We start from the raw sequence: 15233 nt of genomic DNA on the forward strand, positions 1-15233 counted from the left end.
AAAACCTTCAATGATTAGAATAAAGCTGAAACAGAAAGAATAGTTTGGTTAAACAAAGAAATAAATGTAAACAAAGTCTTTCCTAGAGCACCCTTGTTTTACTATCTATCACTCCTTTGACATTGTATAAAAAAGCTAAACATCCTTATTAAACTCCTATGTGAAGTCGGATTTTTGGTAGACATGAATAGTTATTTCTATTTGCAGATTGAACTTGTTCTGTTACAGTTTTATAGATAATAGAGAGGTTGAGATCGGAAACTTGTACCGGTACCGGTACGTGAAACTTGTATTTTTTCGTATTACGTCACTAGAATTGGAGTGTCACGTGATTTTCGCCAACGTTACAAGTTGATCAAAACGTGTGCAGAAGCTGCTACAAGTAAGTGTTACCCGTGTGGGTTTAACGATGCCTTTTGACTTTGTATAGGAACTAAATTATCAATCTTAAAATTTTAAGCATGTGTTGTATCACATTTCTTCAAAATATTATTAATTCAGCATAATAGACTGCATGAATCACGTCTGTTTTGGGGAAAATGAATCGGGCGGCGTCATTTGCATTTTTGCAAAATTGGCGCCATTGGTTTTTGACTTTGTGACATAAATATGATTCAGATTTATTTTCACACCAATTTAATTGACACTTGGCTTTTAAAAACGTCTTTTTAAACAAGTTATTGATTTAAATTTTGGCGCACTTCAAACTATTACATGCGAAAAGTGCCGTAAGTGTCGGTGATAATAGTGTTGTGATCCCGAGTAAATATGAAACTTACCCAAGAAGCTTGATTGTGTCTGTCTGTGTCTCTGCAAGGCAGATTGTCTCTTTGGATTTTCTGTTAGTCTTTTTGATTATGTTTCCGGAAAGAGAGAGAGAGAGGCATGGGATCGTGCACTTCCGGCAGGGTCTGGCTTAATACCAACGAATACTACACTCCCCCAGTTTTATATGTTTGTTGTAAGTATAGAATTTTCTCTTTTTTTTTTTTTATTTATTGCCAAATTGTCCAAAAAAATAATAGTGAATTTTCCAGGTGGGCCCCCTCAGATGAGAGGGGCCCAGATTAGACAAGGGTACTAATTATTCGTTTTCTTTTCGAGATTGCTAAATTAAATTAACCCTGTTGGAACGTACAGCCAGTCCCTTACCCCTTTCAGCAACGATCCCAGTCCCCTCATATCCTTGGTGATGCCCCCTTGATTACAAATGTAGGTGGGGCTAGTATAATAAACTTAACAAAACGAACTTAAAATGAACTGTCCTCTCTGGACAAGTTTACAGATATTTACACCAAAAATAACTGTCCTCTCTGGACAAGTTTACAGATATCTACACCTATTTACACGAAACTGCTCCCACTACCTACACCCTATACAGAACTCGTGCATTACTGGTGGTGGCCTCCAGCAATGCCCAAAGGGTGTCCCCCGACCTAAAGGCCAAAAGTCCCATTGCCACCTCGGCAATATACTGGGGATGCCCATAGCTGTGATTGGGCACCCATGATGGCCTGAAATAGGGGGCATCACTCTCCAGTAGTATCCTGTCTAGGGGGAGGGACGACACCACTTGCCCTTGTTCCTGGTCAAACCGGAATACCTCCCCCGTATACCCAAAATAGACATTGGGGAAGGCATCCCTCCAACGCCTCGCTTCCTGCCTGCCCCCATCAAAGCAATGGAGATGGATCCTCTGCTGAGGGTCCACCCTCTCCCGGACTATGGTGAGGGCTTTCAGGTGCGCCTCCGCACTATGGCGATCCTCGGGAGCCCCTCTAATATGGAGAATGAGGGGAACCTCTGGCCTTCCCTTGCACAAATTTAGGACCCACCTTAGGGTGCTAACCTGCCTTTGAAGAGGTGGGTCCCGCTGGCTCTGGTCCAACCCAACTTCTCCAATGGCCCTTACCCCAGGCAACCCCAGCAGCCGTTCCATCTTGTCGAACGAACTATCGTCCAGCTGCTGGGCCTTTTTGGGGTGGACTCCTATTGCTGTGACCCAGGGTGATCCTCCAGGGGGTTCCTGCAATGCCAATGCAGATGGCCATGTCCCTGGGTCACAATACACCATAACCCCTCCTACTAGGTCCACTGGGTTTCTTGGGGGGGGGGGGGGTGGGAAGGCGCATCTCGATGAACCGTTGCCGGTCCATCCTCCCGTTCATCCTCCATTGCCTCCACCCCCGGTCTAAATGGAAGTGGGAGTCAAATGCCGGAGGTGTTGGACTCCTGATTGCACTGTCCACAAATAGTTTTTTTCCTGGAGGGGAGTCGGAGGGGGACCTCAACGGATCTATTCCCCCCTCTGCCTGTCCTATCTGGCCTGCTGAGGACCCTATGGCTGCCCGGGGACCTTGCAGCCTAAACATTCCCCTAAACGCATCCGCCCTGTCTCCCAACTCCCCCATTATGGCTGCCTGGACCCTCCAGTCAATGAGGGCTCCAGGAGAGTTGACCGGTGCTGTTGAGAAGTATGGGGGAACTGGTCGTCCCCCTTCCCGGCATACCTCCTCCATCTGCCCCTGGACTGCCTGCCCAATGATGTGGGGCCGTGTTATCTCCAGCCTATTCACATGGGTGACCAAATCCTCTAGGTCCCCACCCACTAGCATCCAGGCCTGTGCCTGTAGTGCTGCTACCCTGATTGGAGCGAGGGAAGCCCTTGGTTGGTCTCGTTGTTCTCCGAATACTTCAGCCACATGTTCCAGCATCACATGTGGCTGAATATCCAATGCCCTTATGGGGCAACCCTGGATGGGGCACTGCTGTAGGGTGGGGATGTCCATCAACTTTGGCAGTGCAGGTCCTTGGGGTGTCCTCTGGCCTGACACCCCAGTCTCCCTCAGCTTGTAGTCAGGTTGGGGTGTCCTCAGACTTGACACCCCAGTCTCCTTCGGCTTGTAGTCTGGTTGGGGTGCCCTTTGACTTGACACCCCAGCCCCCCTGGCTTGTTGGTCTCCTTGGGGTGTCCCTTGGCCCAACACCCCAGTCTCCCGCGGCTGGCAGTCCCGTTGGGGTGTCCCTTGACTCGACATCCCAGTCCTCCTCGTCTGACAGCCTCCCTGGGGTGTCATATAACCCGACACCCCAGTCTCTCTCGGTGTGTTATACTTCTGGGGTGTCCTCTGTCCTGACACCCCTGTCCCAGTGGGCGTGTAGTTATGTTGGGGTGTCCTTTGCCACGACACCCCTGTGTCCCTTCTTCCTCCTCCCTGGAACGAGTTTGGTGTCCGCATCTGTTGGGCCTCCCTTAGTGCCCTCTGCAGCCTGGCTGTCTCTTCAGCTTGGCGCTCTTTCTGCCGACTCCTTCTTCTCTTCCTTTCTTGGGTGGTCTCCTTTCGCCCCTGAAAACCCCTACCCAGTGGAGGCGCGCTGTGAGCATCCCGGTCGGTTGGAATGCCCACAGGGGTGTCCCTAGCCATCGGGACAGCGGCCCCTGGAGTGCTCCTGGAAACGGAACAGCGGCTCCTTCCTCCACTGGGGTCCCTAACTCTGTCCTCCCTGCTACCTGACCGGGCCCTGGAATCATGGCTCCCATCCCTGGTGCCCCTAACTAGCCCAGAACCCGTATCCCTAGCCTTTGGGGAGGAGTCCCTGTGGTCCCCAGAGATGTCTTTTCCTGGGACCTTAGCTTCGAACTCCCCCTCCTGACCCTTTGCATCTCCCTGGCTTGGGACAACCCTTTCAACTGAGGGGACCCTATCGTGGTGTCGTCCCCTGGGGCTTACCTCTCTCTGCTCTTTCTCCTCTATAAGCTTTTCCTCGGCAGCCCAACTTCTTTTTGGGCTGCCTCCCGAACTCCCCTCATCACTGGACATCTGTCTGGCCTGCAAATACAAAAAATACAACATCTTGAAGGCCCAACTTAATTACATCTGGCATCGTCGTTCAATATAGCAGCTATCTAACTAGATACCAATGTAGTTAAATAGTTGCCTCCATATGTACAATATCTGAAACTATTTACAATGACTTAAAGACTCCTTATGTACAACAACAGCATCATAACAGCACCCTATTCTGAACCCTTCCTACGGGCTGACCTGCGCAGTCCAGTAGGGTTCAGACTAACGTGCGGTGGATCTGGTTTTATCTTACAACCAGAGCATATGTAGTCTTGGTTCTCCCATTCCTCCGCCTCCTGTGGAGAGATTCCCACGCACCTGCCATGGTACCACTCACTGCACCTGTCACAGGAGATCATAAACTCTCCCGTATAAGGTCCTTGGCAAGTGCAGTACAGTGCCCAAGTACTTCCTGAGGCATTTGTTTTTCTACCCTCAGTTGATTGTAGGGTGGGGGGCACCTGGTCCACCCTGACAGGATCTTGAACATTACCTTGTGAAGGGGTTACTGGGTTGTTAGGTTGCATTGCTTGGGCCACACCCCCATTTTGGAGCTCTTCTATTGCCCGATTGACCCATACCGGTAGCTCCCTATCCCTACACAGCTTCAAACGGTCATGGTTCACCGTGGTGAGGGCTTTCTTCATTTTTACCTTATACAGGTAAGGCGAGATTCTTGCTAGGATGACCCCTGGCCCCCTCCACATAGGGTTTAGCTTTTTGCACTTCCCTGGCAGTGAAGCTGTGTCCAGCTTATAGACAACATCCCCTACCTTGTACTGACGAGCAACTACCCTAAGATCGTATGCTTGCTTAGCTCTAAGCTGGGAGGTCTTGAGGTTTGCCCTCGCAATTTCATGGGCAGACCTTAGGGCCTCTTCTAAGTCACCCACATACCCGGCCAGGTCTGGAGGTTGCCCCGTTTTTGGTGGCCTGAACATTAACTCAGCAGGGAGGTTTACCTCTCTGCCCAACATGAGGCGATTGGGGGTAAACCCGGTGGATCGATTCACTGATGCCCTAATTGCCCCCGCTAATTGGGGAATGTGTACGTCCCAAGTCTTCTGATTGGTACCCACAAAACACCTGATGGAGGCCAGGAGGGTTCGATTAAATCTCTCTACCTGGCCATTAGCAGAAGGGCGATATGGGGTGGTCCGAGCCTTGTGGATGTGGAGCAGTTCACAAACTGATTGGAAGAGTAAACTCTCGAAATTACGGCCTTGGTCTGTAAATATTTCATATGGATACCCAAACCTACAGAAAAAATCGTTAACAGCCGCCCTTGCCGTGACTTCAGCCGTCTGAGAGGGGAGGGGGATACACTCCACCCACTTGCTGAATTGATCTACAATCATGAGCAGGTGTTCATTTGCTCTGTCTGACTTTGGTAGGGGCCCTACAAAATCGAGGTGCACTCTCTCCATAGGAGCCCCAGCGTGAAACATTGTCATTGGACACCTTGCAGTCTTATTCGGTTTCTTGCTCTGGTTACATGCCGTACAACTTGCCACATAGCCCTCCAAGTCCCTTTTAAGCCCATGCCAATAGTAAAACTGTTTTACTCTTTCTTGGGTTCTAGTCATGCCCTGGTGCCCAGCTGAGGGGATGTCATGGCATAATTCCATAATGTCCCTCCTCCATTCTCGGGGCACCAGCAACCTATTTCCCTCTCCGTCTTTTGCATGATACATTATCATTCCCCGTTCATCCCTACTGAACCTCTCCTTGATTGTCCAGTAAAATTTTGCCGGTTGGCTACTTCGAAACAGGTCCCCCTGAGCAGGTTGACAACTGTTATCGTCAAGCCACTCAGTGAGCCACTTAAATTCCGGGTCTTTGCTCTGTGCGTCACAAATTTGTTCAACAGAATATTTCCCTAAAACCACCCCAAGCCCATCTTGAACAACCCGGATGGAACATTCTGGGTCATCTGGGACTATCACCACATCTCTACCCACCGTGGCCACTGTCACTCGTGATATGCAAATACCCTCATCGGCTGGTTTTGGATCAGCAACCGGTATTTCATCTAAAAACCCAACCTCATCAGAATTTTGGCCAGTGACCAGTATTTCGTTTACAGACCGTTTCCCCACACCTGTTCCTTTGGATGTCAATGGGACCACGTCATCCACATCAGTCATAAATTTAGACCACTGTGCTTGAGCCCTTGCACAGTATGGACAACCCCCACAGGGCAGGGTTGCCAAGTTGACCTCGGTTTTAAAGTCCTGACATGGAGAGTCAACAGGCATTCTGGACAGGGCATCCGCGTTTATGTGTTTGGAGCCCGCCCTATGTCGCACCTCCATGTGATATTGGCTCAACTCCTCGAGCCACTTGGCCAGCTGCCCTTGGGGCTGCTTAAAGCGAAGCAGCCAGGTGAGGCTACTGTGGTCTGTGCGGACTACAAAGTTCCTTCCCAGCAAGTAGTGCCGGAACTGTCTGGTGAAGCGTACTACGGCCAGGAGCTCCTTCCGGGTGGTGCAATACCGCCGTTGCTCTGGAGTTAAAGTACAACTGGCATAGCAAACTACCCTTTCCTCCCCATTTTGTACTTGGGACAAGACTGCCCCGATTGCATAGTCTGAGGCATCTGTATCTAGGATAAATGGATCAGAGGTATTGGGCAGGGTCAGTAGGGGTGCAGAGGTGAGAGCCTCCCGCAGTTTATCAAATGCCTCCTGCTGTTTTTCCCCCCATGTGAACGACCTTTTGCCTGTAACATCTTGAAGGGGAACTGCGATTTTAGAATACCCCTCAATGAAAGCCCGGTGATAATTGGCGAACCCCAGAAAACGCTCTACCGTTTTAGTATTGTGAGGGGCTGGCCATTTCTTCACATCCTCTATATAGCCTGGGCCAATATTCATACCCTGCCTGCTTACTAGTCTGCCAAGGAATTCTACCTGTTCTTGAAACAGTTCACATTTCTTTGGCTTAAGCTTGAGGCCGTATTCCCTAAAGCGCTGTAAGACCGCCCTCAGGTTGGCCAAATGAGAAGCTATATCCTTTCCCAGAACCAAAATGTCGTCCAGAAAGGCCAACACTATATCCCAGGTTAGCCCCCTTAGAACCAAGCTTATGACCCTGGCATAAGTAGCTGGGGCATTACAGAGCCCGAATGCCATCCTGGCAAACTCAAAAAGGCCGTATTTTGAAATAAATGCGGTTTTTGACCTATCCTCCTCCTTGATTTTCACTTGCCAATACGCTGAGTTAGCGTCCAGCTTAGAGTACCACCGATTCCCTGCAAGGGTATCCAGGCACTCTTCTACTAAAGCTAGAGGAAATACGTCTTTTACACAGGTAGAATTTAAAGCTCTATAATCAATGCACCACCTGACCCCCCCGTCCCTCTTTCTTACCAGTACCGGGGCAGAGCACCATTCAGAAACTGAAGGCTGAATGACCCCTGCCTCCAACATTTTCTTTAAGTGGGTCTCCTCCTCTTGAGCAAACCCAATAGGGGTTCTTCTCATTCGTTGCTTTATTGGGGGGTGTCCTGCAGTGTCAATTTGGTGTTCAATGGCCGAAAAATTCCCCAAATCAAACTCACTTGCTGCAAAGACATCCCCATACTCCCTTAACAGAGATGCCAGGGCTTCTTGCTCTTGGCTTCCCAGTAGTGTCTTGGAGCGATCAAAGAGATCTCTGAGGTGCTCGGGGACTCCCTGGTCAGATTCTGTTGGGCCAGTACCCCCCCCTGTACCTACTACACGTACCTTTGCCGGGACTTCTATTTTCTCAACTTCTACCGCCTGGGCAATTAATTCCCCCTGACGCACATGTACATGCTTATCTGAAGTATTTATCAGACATACTACTGGTTGGCTCCCCGCCTCATGTAAAGTGCGGGGAACCAAAAGACCAGAGGGGCTGCCTGCCTCGACAATATAACTGGGCATTTCACAGTTAACCTGGCAGCTGAGCTTCATCACTGAATTGGGCGGCACCGTAACTTTATCACGGATTGTCACGTTAGCTACCCTTGGTGCCTGCCCGACCTTACCCATAGTCATGGGTATGACCTCGTCTCCTACCCGCAGCTGTCCATCTGACATTTGCAAGTCGATGCAATGTGCTCTTAATAAGTCGAAACCCAACAGCATGTCATCCTCTATAGGGGCCACATACAGATTTGTTTGTATGAGTTTGGAACCCAGTTCCAAATTCACGGGCCCGACAACATACCCATTCATTTGCATCCCCTTTCCTGCTGTATTCATGATGACTTCCCTGAGGATGGGGGGCATAGACTTTAGGGACCTGTATACCTCCTCTGATATTAGGGTCACTTCTGCTGCAGTGTCCACCACAGCAAACAAACTCTGCCCCTGAACTTTAATGGGTACCCTAAATACTGTCCCGGAACGGAGCTGACAGACAGTGACAATTTCACAATCATTTTCCTCATCAACCAATGTGGTGTCTGCTTCCCCCTCTGAAGAGGAGGCCCCACTGTTATGGGCTTCCTCATTATTTTCCAGGTCAGTATCAATGGTTCTTACCGCCCTGGGAGGGCTATGGTCTTCAGTGGAGTCCCAGCTACCCTGGGGTTCTCCATAACTGGCCATAGCTACTGCTGCCAGGCTTGTATCTTCGCGTTCAAACCATAAGCTCCCTGGTATTTCTCCCCTCTCCTCACCCCCAGGGTCCCCCTGATCTTGGGTAAGCACTGACTGAACAATAAGGGGTCCAAATTTGATTTGTTCTCCAGAGTCTAGATGAACAACCTCCCTAAAGAACTTGACGGGCAAGACTCCTGCCTGGTTACCCGAGCATAATATAGCCCTACTGGGTGCCCAATAGAACTCGTAACCCTCGGCCTGAGCCCTTGGTACATCTATCTTTATCTGTACTTCCCAATGAGGTTTGAAGGTAGGGGGTACCTCACTCAATAGATGAATGTGCTGCCTATTCATCCGTCTCAACCCTTCCTCTTCTATATCCCCCCAGGCAAGCATGGTTGTGTAGTGGTAGGCATGGGCAACAGTATTTTCCTCTACTGAGGGCATACCAAAAGATCCCACTTCAATGGAATGCCCCTGGTTTGCCTTTATTTTCCACCAACCATGATCTTGGTCCCTATCTAAAGTGAAACGTTTGTCCACGTCTACCTCAACCAGACGGGTGAGCTCCTTGAGAGTGTACCCTGACAATCCTGGGTGCCTCGACAGGAGTTCATCAACATACACGAATCCCCAAGGGAGAACCTTGACTCCCCATTTACTGGCACCATGCCGCAACACATATATCAGTGTTTTTGACAAGTGACGGTCAACTCCATGGTCTTGGATTACTTCCTCCTCTGAATCGGAGGAAGCATTCTCCTTATCCTCTAATGGGCACTCAGGGGCTGGGTTATTTACAGACTCTATGTCCTGGGTGCCCTCCCCTTCAGACTCTACTGATAACAACCCCTCTGCCTCTTGTATTTGTATGGGCATTACCTCATTCCCCTGACAAACTGATTTTGGACCCTGATATTCCAAGGTTACTTCCCCTACATTTTGGTCCCTAAACTGCACATCTGTTGACAGGCCAAACTCTATTTTTGGGGGCTTGCTCTGACCTGTGGAGCTGCCCCGTTGGAGTTTAACGAACTTGGTGCCATACGAGATTGGTCAGCAAAAGTTACCGTTTTCTCTTTTGACCGCAGATCTGGGCACTCATTTCGCATATGCCCAGGTTTATAGCAGTTATAGCATACACTTTCCCGCCCAGACCCTCGATATGGGGATGGGCTTCTTGATGGTGACCTTCCCCTAAATTTTGGGCAGTCCCGTTTGAAATGTCCTCTCTCCCCACAGTGGAAACATCCTCCGGCAGCTGGCCGTCCGCCCGGTGAGGGGCTTCTTGCCGGAGTGCGAGTGAGGAGTTTCCTAAATTGGACCATCATGTCATCCAATTTCTCGTGCACTTGACCTAACTTATTATCAAATTTTGTATTGGTCTTTTCCAATTCACTTTTCCAAGTACTCACTGGGGCCCTCTCTGGGGCCATAGTGGCTCTTACCTGCGGTACCTGGTACTCTTGGAACACCTCTTGGTGGTCGTCATACCGGCCACCCATTACCTGCCTAACCTCACGCCTGGTTGACCTCCCATATATTGCCTGGGTATTGTGCTGGAATAGCCGTATTTTATCTACGGCCTCCTCTATGCTTTGGGGCTGAAGATTAGAAACTTGCACCCCCAACTCTTTATTTTCAATACCCTGACACAGCCGCATCACGGCCTGCTCATACATATAGTCATCAGGGAGGGTTCTAAAGGCTCTAGTGGCTAAGGACAACACCCGGTCAGCCCAGTCCTCCAGAGACTCCTCAGGGGCTTGCCGAGCATTGTTAAACTGAACCCGGGCGGTCTCGGGGAGTGCCTTGAAACCAAAGCGCTTGTGAAGCTTTTCCACAAGCTCCCTATAACTTACCTCCCTGTCCCTTTCCGTTATGAGGGCATAATATTCGCTGGCCTTCCCCTCAAGGCACCAGCAAAGTTGGTCTTTACATTCCTGGGGACCCCATTCACAAACCTCTGCGTATCTAGCAAATTTTGTGAAAAAGGCCTGCCAGTTGCCCTTCCCGTCATACTTGATATTTTTTGGGGCATTGCTAACTTTAGAGACTGCACCTGAAGTTGCTCGTGCCCCACCTCTGCTGTCAGGTCCCCTTATGTTTTCCCTGGGCCTATCCTCATTGTGTGGCATTGGGTAAGCATGTCGCTCGTAGCTCCCCCCAGTGGTGACCCCTTGTGGGGGCACCGGTGTATACCCTTGGTTGTACTGAGTTTGGGATTGTCTATCCCCATAGGCACGGGCAGGGGTCCGCCTTGGGTCCTCACCCCTGTTGTTTGGTCTTTCTTCATACGTCGGGGCAGGTCCTTGCCTGGAGTCATCGCCCCTATTGTTTTGCCACTTGCCATACCTACTGCGGGGTGTTTCATACTGTCCCCCACCAGTGTGAGCTGGTTGGGTACAGGGTGCTGACCCTTGACCTGCATAGTTGCTTGTGTGACCCATGGGGTATGAAGGTGCACCCCTTTTAGTTGGAACGGTTTTGTCCCATGCACTGGCTTCCCCTGGCCAGTGCTGTTTGGCATTGATACTACTCCCTTGATGTTGGGGGTTACTTTGGTTTGGGTCACCCATCATGGGTTGACTCCACTCATTTTTTGTAATTTGTTCCCTGTATCCCCCATCCCAATTTCCTGGGGTCTTAGGTCTAGCTCCAGCATCCCCGGAATATGGGCTACACTCAAGAAAGGCAGAGTCCATCTGACTAGGACCATTCCAGGGTCCAGGACTTTGCCCCTGATGCCATGCCTCTTGCTTAAATTCTGATTGGGCATGTACCCGTGCTGGGGTGCCTTGTGAGGCAACGTGTCCCCCACCTATTAATGTGTTAACCCTGCTTAACATTTCATTGTGCCTGCCTTGGGCTTCAGGTGGTGGTCCATTATTTTGGCCACCCCCATTTTGATTGAAATCTAGCCTAGACAGGAGGGCCATTGTCACTCGAAGATGGGATATGGTGGCTAGATCTGACTCAGTCACAAAACCCTTACCCTCCCTTATGTCCATAATTTGCTCCCCAGTTTTTATTCCTATACCTGGGAGCTGAAGTAACTCTTGAAAGCTACAAGTGTTTATGTTTATGATGGACATTGTAACTGTAAACAATCAACACTGTTTTTGTACCAAGTTTATTTATTTATCAATAAACAACAACAACCAACTCTTTTAATAATACAGATGTTTTTATTTTATTTTATTTTATTGAATAACAAAACTTCCGCTTTATAGGGTAACCCGTCCTTCTGGTCTGCGGTTATTAGCGGAAGCAAACAGAACAGAACAATAACACTACTGGTAACCCGTCCTTCTGGTCTGCAGTTATCAGAGGTAAACAGAACAATTAACAACACGACTGGTTCCCCGTTCCTCCCAGGTCACGTGATCCAAGTCGTCTTGAAAATACGAAAAAACAACGAATACTCAATGCCACACAATAAACAGGGGTTCTACCGCGCTGCAAAACCCCTGTAATGTTATGTAATATTCTCTACCAGAGTATTACACAAGAAAAAACGATCGGTAAAGGTTTCCCCCGAATCCTTTTCCGCGGGAAACACTGTTGAAGCGAACGTCGCCTCAAATCACAATATAAGCAATTACTTGCAATGCACCACGCAAATAAGTGCTCGCAGCGCCAATGTTGTGATCCCGAGTAAATATGAAACTTACCCAAGAAGCTTGATTGTGTCTGTCTGTGTCTCTGCAAGGCAGATTGTCTCTTTGGATTTTCTGTTAGTCTTTTTGATTATGTTTCCGGAAAGAGAGAGAGAGAGGCATCATGGGATCGTGCACTTCCGGCAGGGTCTGGCTTAATACCAACGAATACTACAATAGTAAACAGGTGGCCGACGACGTACAACCACAAAAATTAAAAAATCGTCTAACCAGTGGCGGATCGAGGGAGGTTTTTTTTCGGGGGTTTGAACCCCCCTTTTTTTTACGATCATGCATTTAAATTGGGAGATGTGGTTGGAACCCCCTTTATCCTGGGTTCGGACCCCCCTATTTAGAAATGGCTGGATCCGCCCCTGCTAACCAATTAACTTTAAATCCGATGCCTCGTGTATAGAGAGTGCCACGCACTATGCTCGAAAGAGTTTGTACAACAACACTTGGAGTGTTCCGTAGGCGGCCTGTTGCAAGGCAAAATGTCTGTCCCTATCCAATTTCCACTCATTTTACAGTGGCAAACTAAACTTCCCCGAACGGCCTCTATTAAACTTAATACAGGACCTACCTATTGTATTTGTTGTTTATTTGTTCTCGTCCCGAACATGCATGAAATATTTGCCACTGGACGTTAAGTAACAAACAATCAATCATCTTTAATAAGTTTATCCTCTATCAAACTTTAAAACACTGGTTGCTTTTATATATGGAAGTGACCTTTTCAAACAAGTAATGTGGTGCAGGGCTCTTGTACATGCAAATTGACGAACAAATTGTTTACCATCTTCATTTGATTAATTGTTTACCATTGACATTGTGCCATTACATCCACACCTTTATGTACTGTTTATCACTTTTCTCTTAAGGCCTTTTCCTTCATTATTTTCCATTTTCTATTGTTATTTAATATTTCATGACCTATAGGGCCCTTTCAGCATAAGAAAATGAAATATTACACAAAACAGAGGATTTTGTCTTTATGATTGTTAAATATGTGCTAAGTTTTAACTGTAATATCAAAATGTAGCAAAAATTCAAGTTTTGAACTCTTTACTTTTTTTTTTAAATCGAATCTTAACATTATTGATTTTGCATACATGTTTTTATTGTAGCAAAGGCATGGCATTACCCAAACTTTTTCGGAAAACACAGGTGAGATTCTCAGCAAAGGATGATTTAAACCTTCTAAAGGAGGTGTTGGCTGAAAACCCATACAAGGACAAAACAAAATGGGAAGTTGTTGCCCAAAACGTGAAGGAAAATGTTGATATAGTATTTAATGTAACATCCAGGAGAGTGAGAGAAAGGACACAGTTACTGTTGCAGCAGTTTCAGAAAGAAAACTATGAAGCACTAAAAAAGTAAATAACATTATTTTACTTTGTTTATACATTTTAACATGTTTAACACCAAAAAAAAAGGTTGAAATTCAGATTGAATCAGACAGAGTGAACATGTTTGTACAAGACTAATCGGCATTTTGAAAAGATATATCATGTTCTGGAGGTGTTTTTGCAAAAAATACCAGTCAAGAGAAGGCCAATATCTTCTAATTTTATGTATGGTCGAAGTCTTAAGAAAGACCTTCCCATGCTTCTCTCCTACCATGCCTACCCTGCATTTTTTTCTTGAATAACCATTTTCTAAATTCTTTCCTTGGTTTAATTGCAGTTTTAAATAAGTAGTTAAATAGTTATTCATGTAGATTCCCAATACATTGTAGATCTGGAACAGAAGAAGAATACACAGAAAAACAACAACTTCTTCAAGAAATTCAGTCATTAGCTGAAGAAGAAGACAAAGAACAGAAGGAAAAAGCTCAACAGAAGGACAAGGATGAACACTCTGCAAAACTGATCAGAAAAAGGGCATGGAAACCCTTACCCCAGTTAAGATCTCAAATGGTAGGCTGTATTCATTTTCTGTAATGTATTTAGAATAAAACATGTAAAATAAAAAGAAACTCCTGAATTTTTAGTAGGTATATATAGCAGCCTGAAATGATAAAAATGAAGATATAAAAATAAGATGATGTGGTTTGATTACCAATGAGACTATCCACCAAAGTAAAAATGAAGTTGGTGTTAGCAATTATAGATAACTATATGACCTTCAACAATAGAAAAACACATAACGTATAAGACTTGCAAGAAAGTGGATTTCTACCAAATTTAGGCCTAGGAAACAGAATATAAGAAGGAGAATATCTGGCTACAATATATAAACCTTGTTTTGATTAAAAAAAAACCACCAAGATATACTAACCGGTTATGTATTTGTAGATCGAAAGTAACGGCATATGCTTTGACAATATTATGTTTGAAAGTAAAATTGTTACATTAATTTCTTCTTGTAGACAGTGAAGGTGTAACAGTAACACCCAGTAAGATCACCAAAATAAAGGGTAATGAATCTATTATGTCGTACCTTAAAGAAAAATGTGATGTTGAAAAAGACATCAAAATGGCAGAAGTGAACATACGGAAAGAGGAATTGAAGCTGGAGAGGGAAAGGTTTGAGATGGAAAGGGAAGAGAGGAAGCAGAAGATAGAAAATGACAAACAACAACAGCTTTTATTAATGGAACTTATCAAAACTGTAAAAAAATCTTAAATAAATCAAAAGCAACTGCATTTTAATTTTACTTTTAATTTAGTAGTTTATGTGATGATAAGAATTGGAAATCGTTGAAAATGTTATATTTGAAGGAATAAATACTATATTGTTACGTTATTTAGTCTAATTTAATTGTCCATATTTAAACTACAGACATTCATCACTTTACGTCTGGTATGATTAATTTTAAAAACCAAGATGGCCGCTGTTGCTTAAAATGTTTTTATTAAAGTAATATGTTGCAGGATTGCCAATGAGAAAATTATCCACCAGAGAACGAAAATGTAAACAACTATATGAAAATATACTGCCTTCAAAAATAAAAAAAACATACCATATATCAAAGGCCCAGCCATGACAAAATGTGAAAAAAATCAAAAGAGAAAACTAACAGCCTGATTTATAAAAACTGCAACAGAAAAAACAAATACAAGCATGTAAGGCAGGCAGCAACATATGACAACCAATGAATTACAAGGGCACATCTTGGGATAGGCACATAAAGGGTTTAATTTGCTTGT

The 15233-nt window shown here is 46.2% G+C and overlaps 1 protein-coding gene across 2 annotated transcripts; it reads left to right on the forward strand.

The window, feature by feature from the left end:
* Positions 1 to 242: 242 nt before the first annotated feature.
* On the forward strand, positions 243 to 14663 carry LOC134683876 (uncharacterized). Of its 2 annotated transcripts, XM_063543180.1 has the most exons (4): positions 243 to 382; positions 13209 to 13457; positions 13820 to 14000; positions 14453 to 14663. In XM_063543180.1, the coding sequence occupies exons 2-4, from the start codon at positions 13216 to 13218 to the stop codon at positions 14465 to 14467; spliced, it is 438 nt and encodes a 145-aa protein (XP_063399250.1). In that variant the 5' UTR covers positions 243 to 382; positions 13209 to 13215; the 3' UTR covers positions 14468 to 14663. The 2 variants fall into 2 exon arrangements, with proteins under 2 accessions (XP_063399250.1, XP_063399251.1); XM_063543181.1 differs by lacking the exon at positions 243 to 382 and having other exon boundaries at positions 13113 to 13457.
* Positions 14664 to 15233: the final 570 nt, after the last annotated feature.

This window comes from Mytilus trossulus, chromosome 9, assembly GCF_036588685.1.
Source record: "Mytilus trossulus isolate FHL-02 chromosome 9, PNRI_Mtr1.1.1.hap1, whole genome shotgun sequence".
Taxonomy (NCBI): Eukaryota; Metazoa; Mollusca; class Bivalvia; order Mytilida; family Mytilidae; genus Mytilus; species Mytilus trossulus.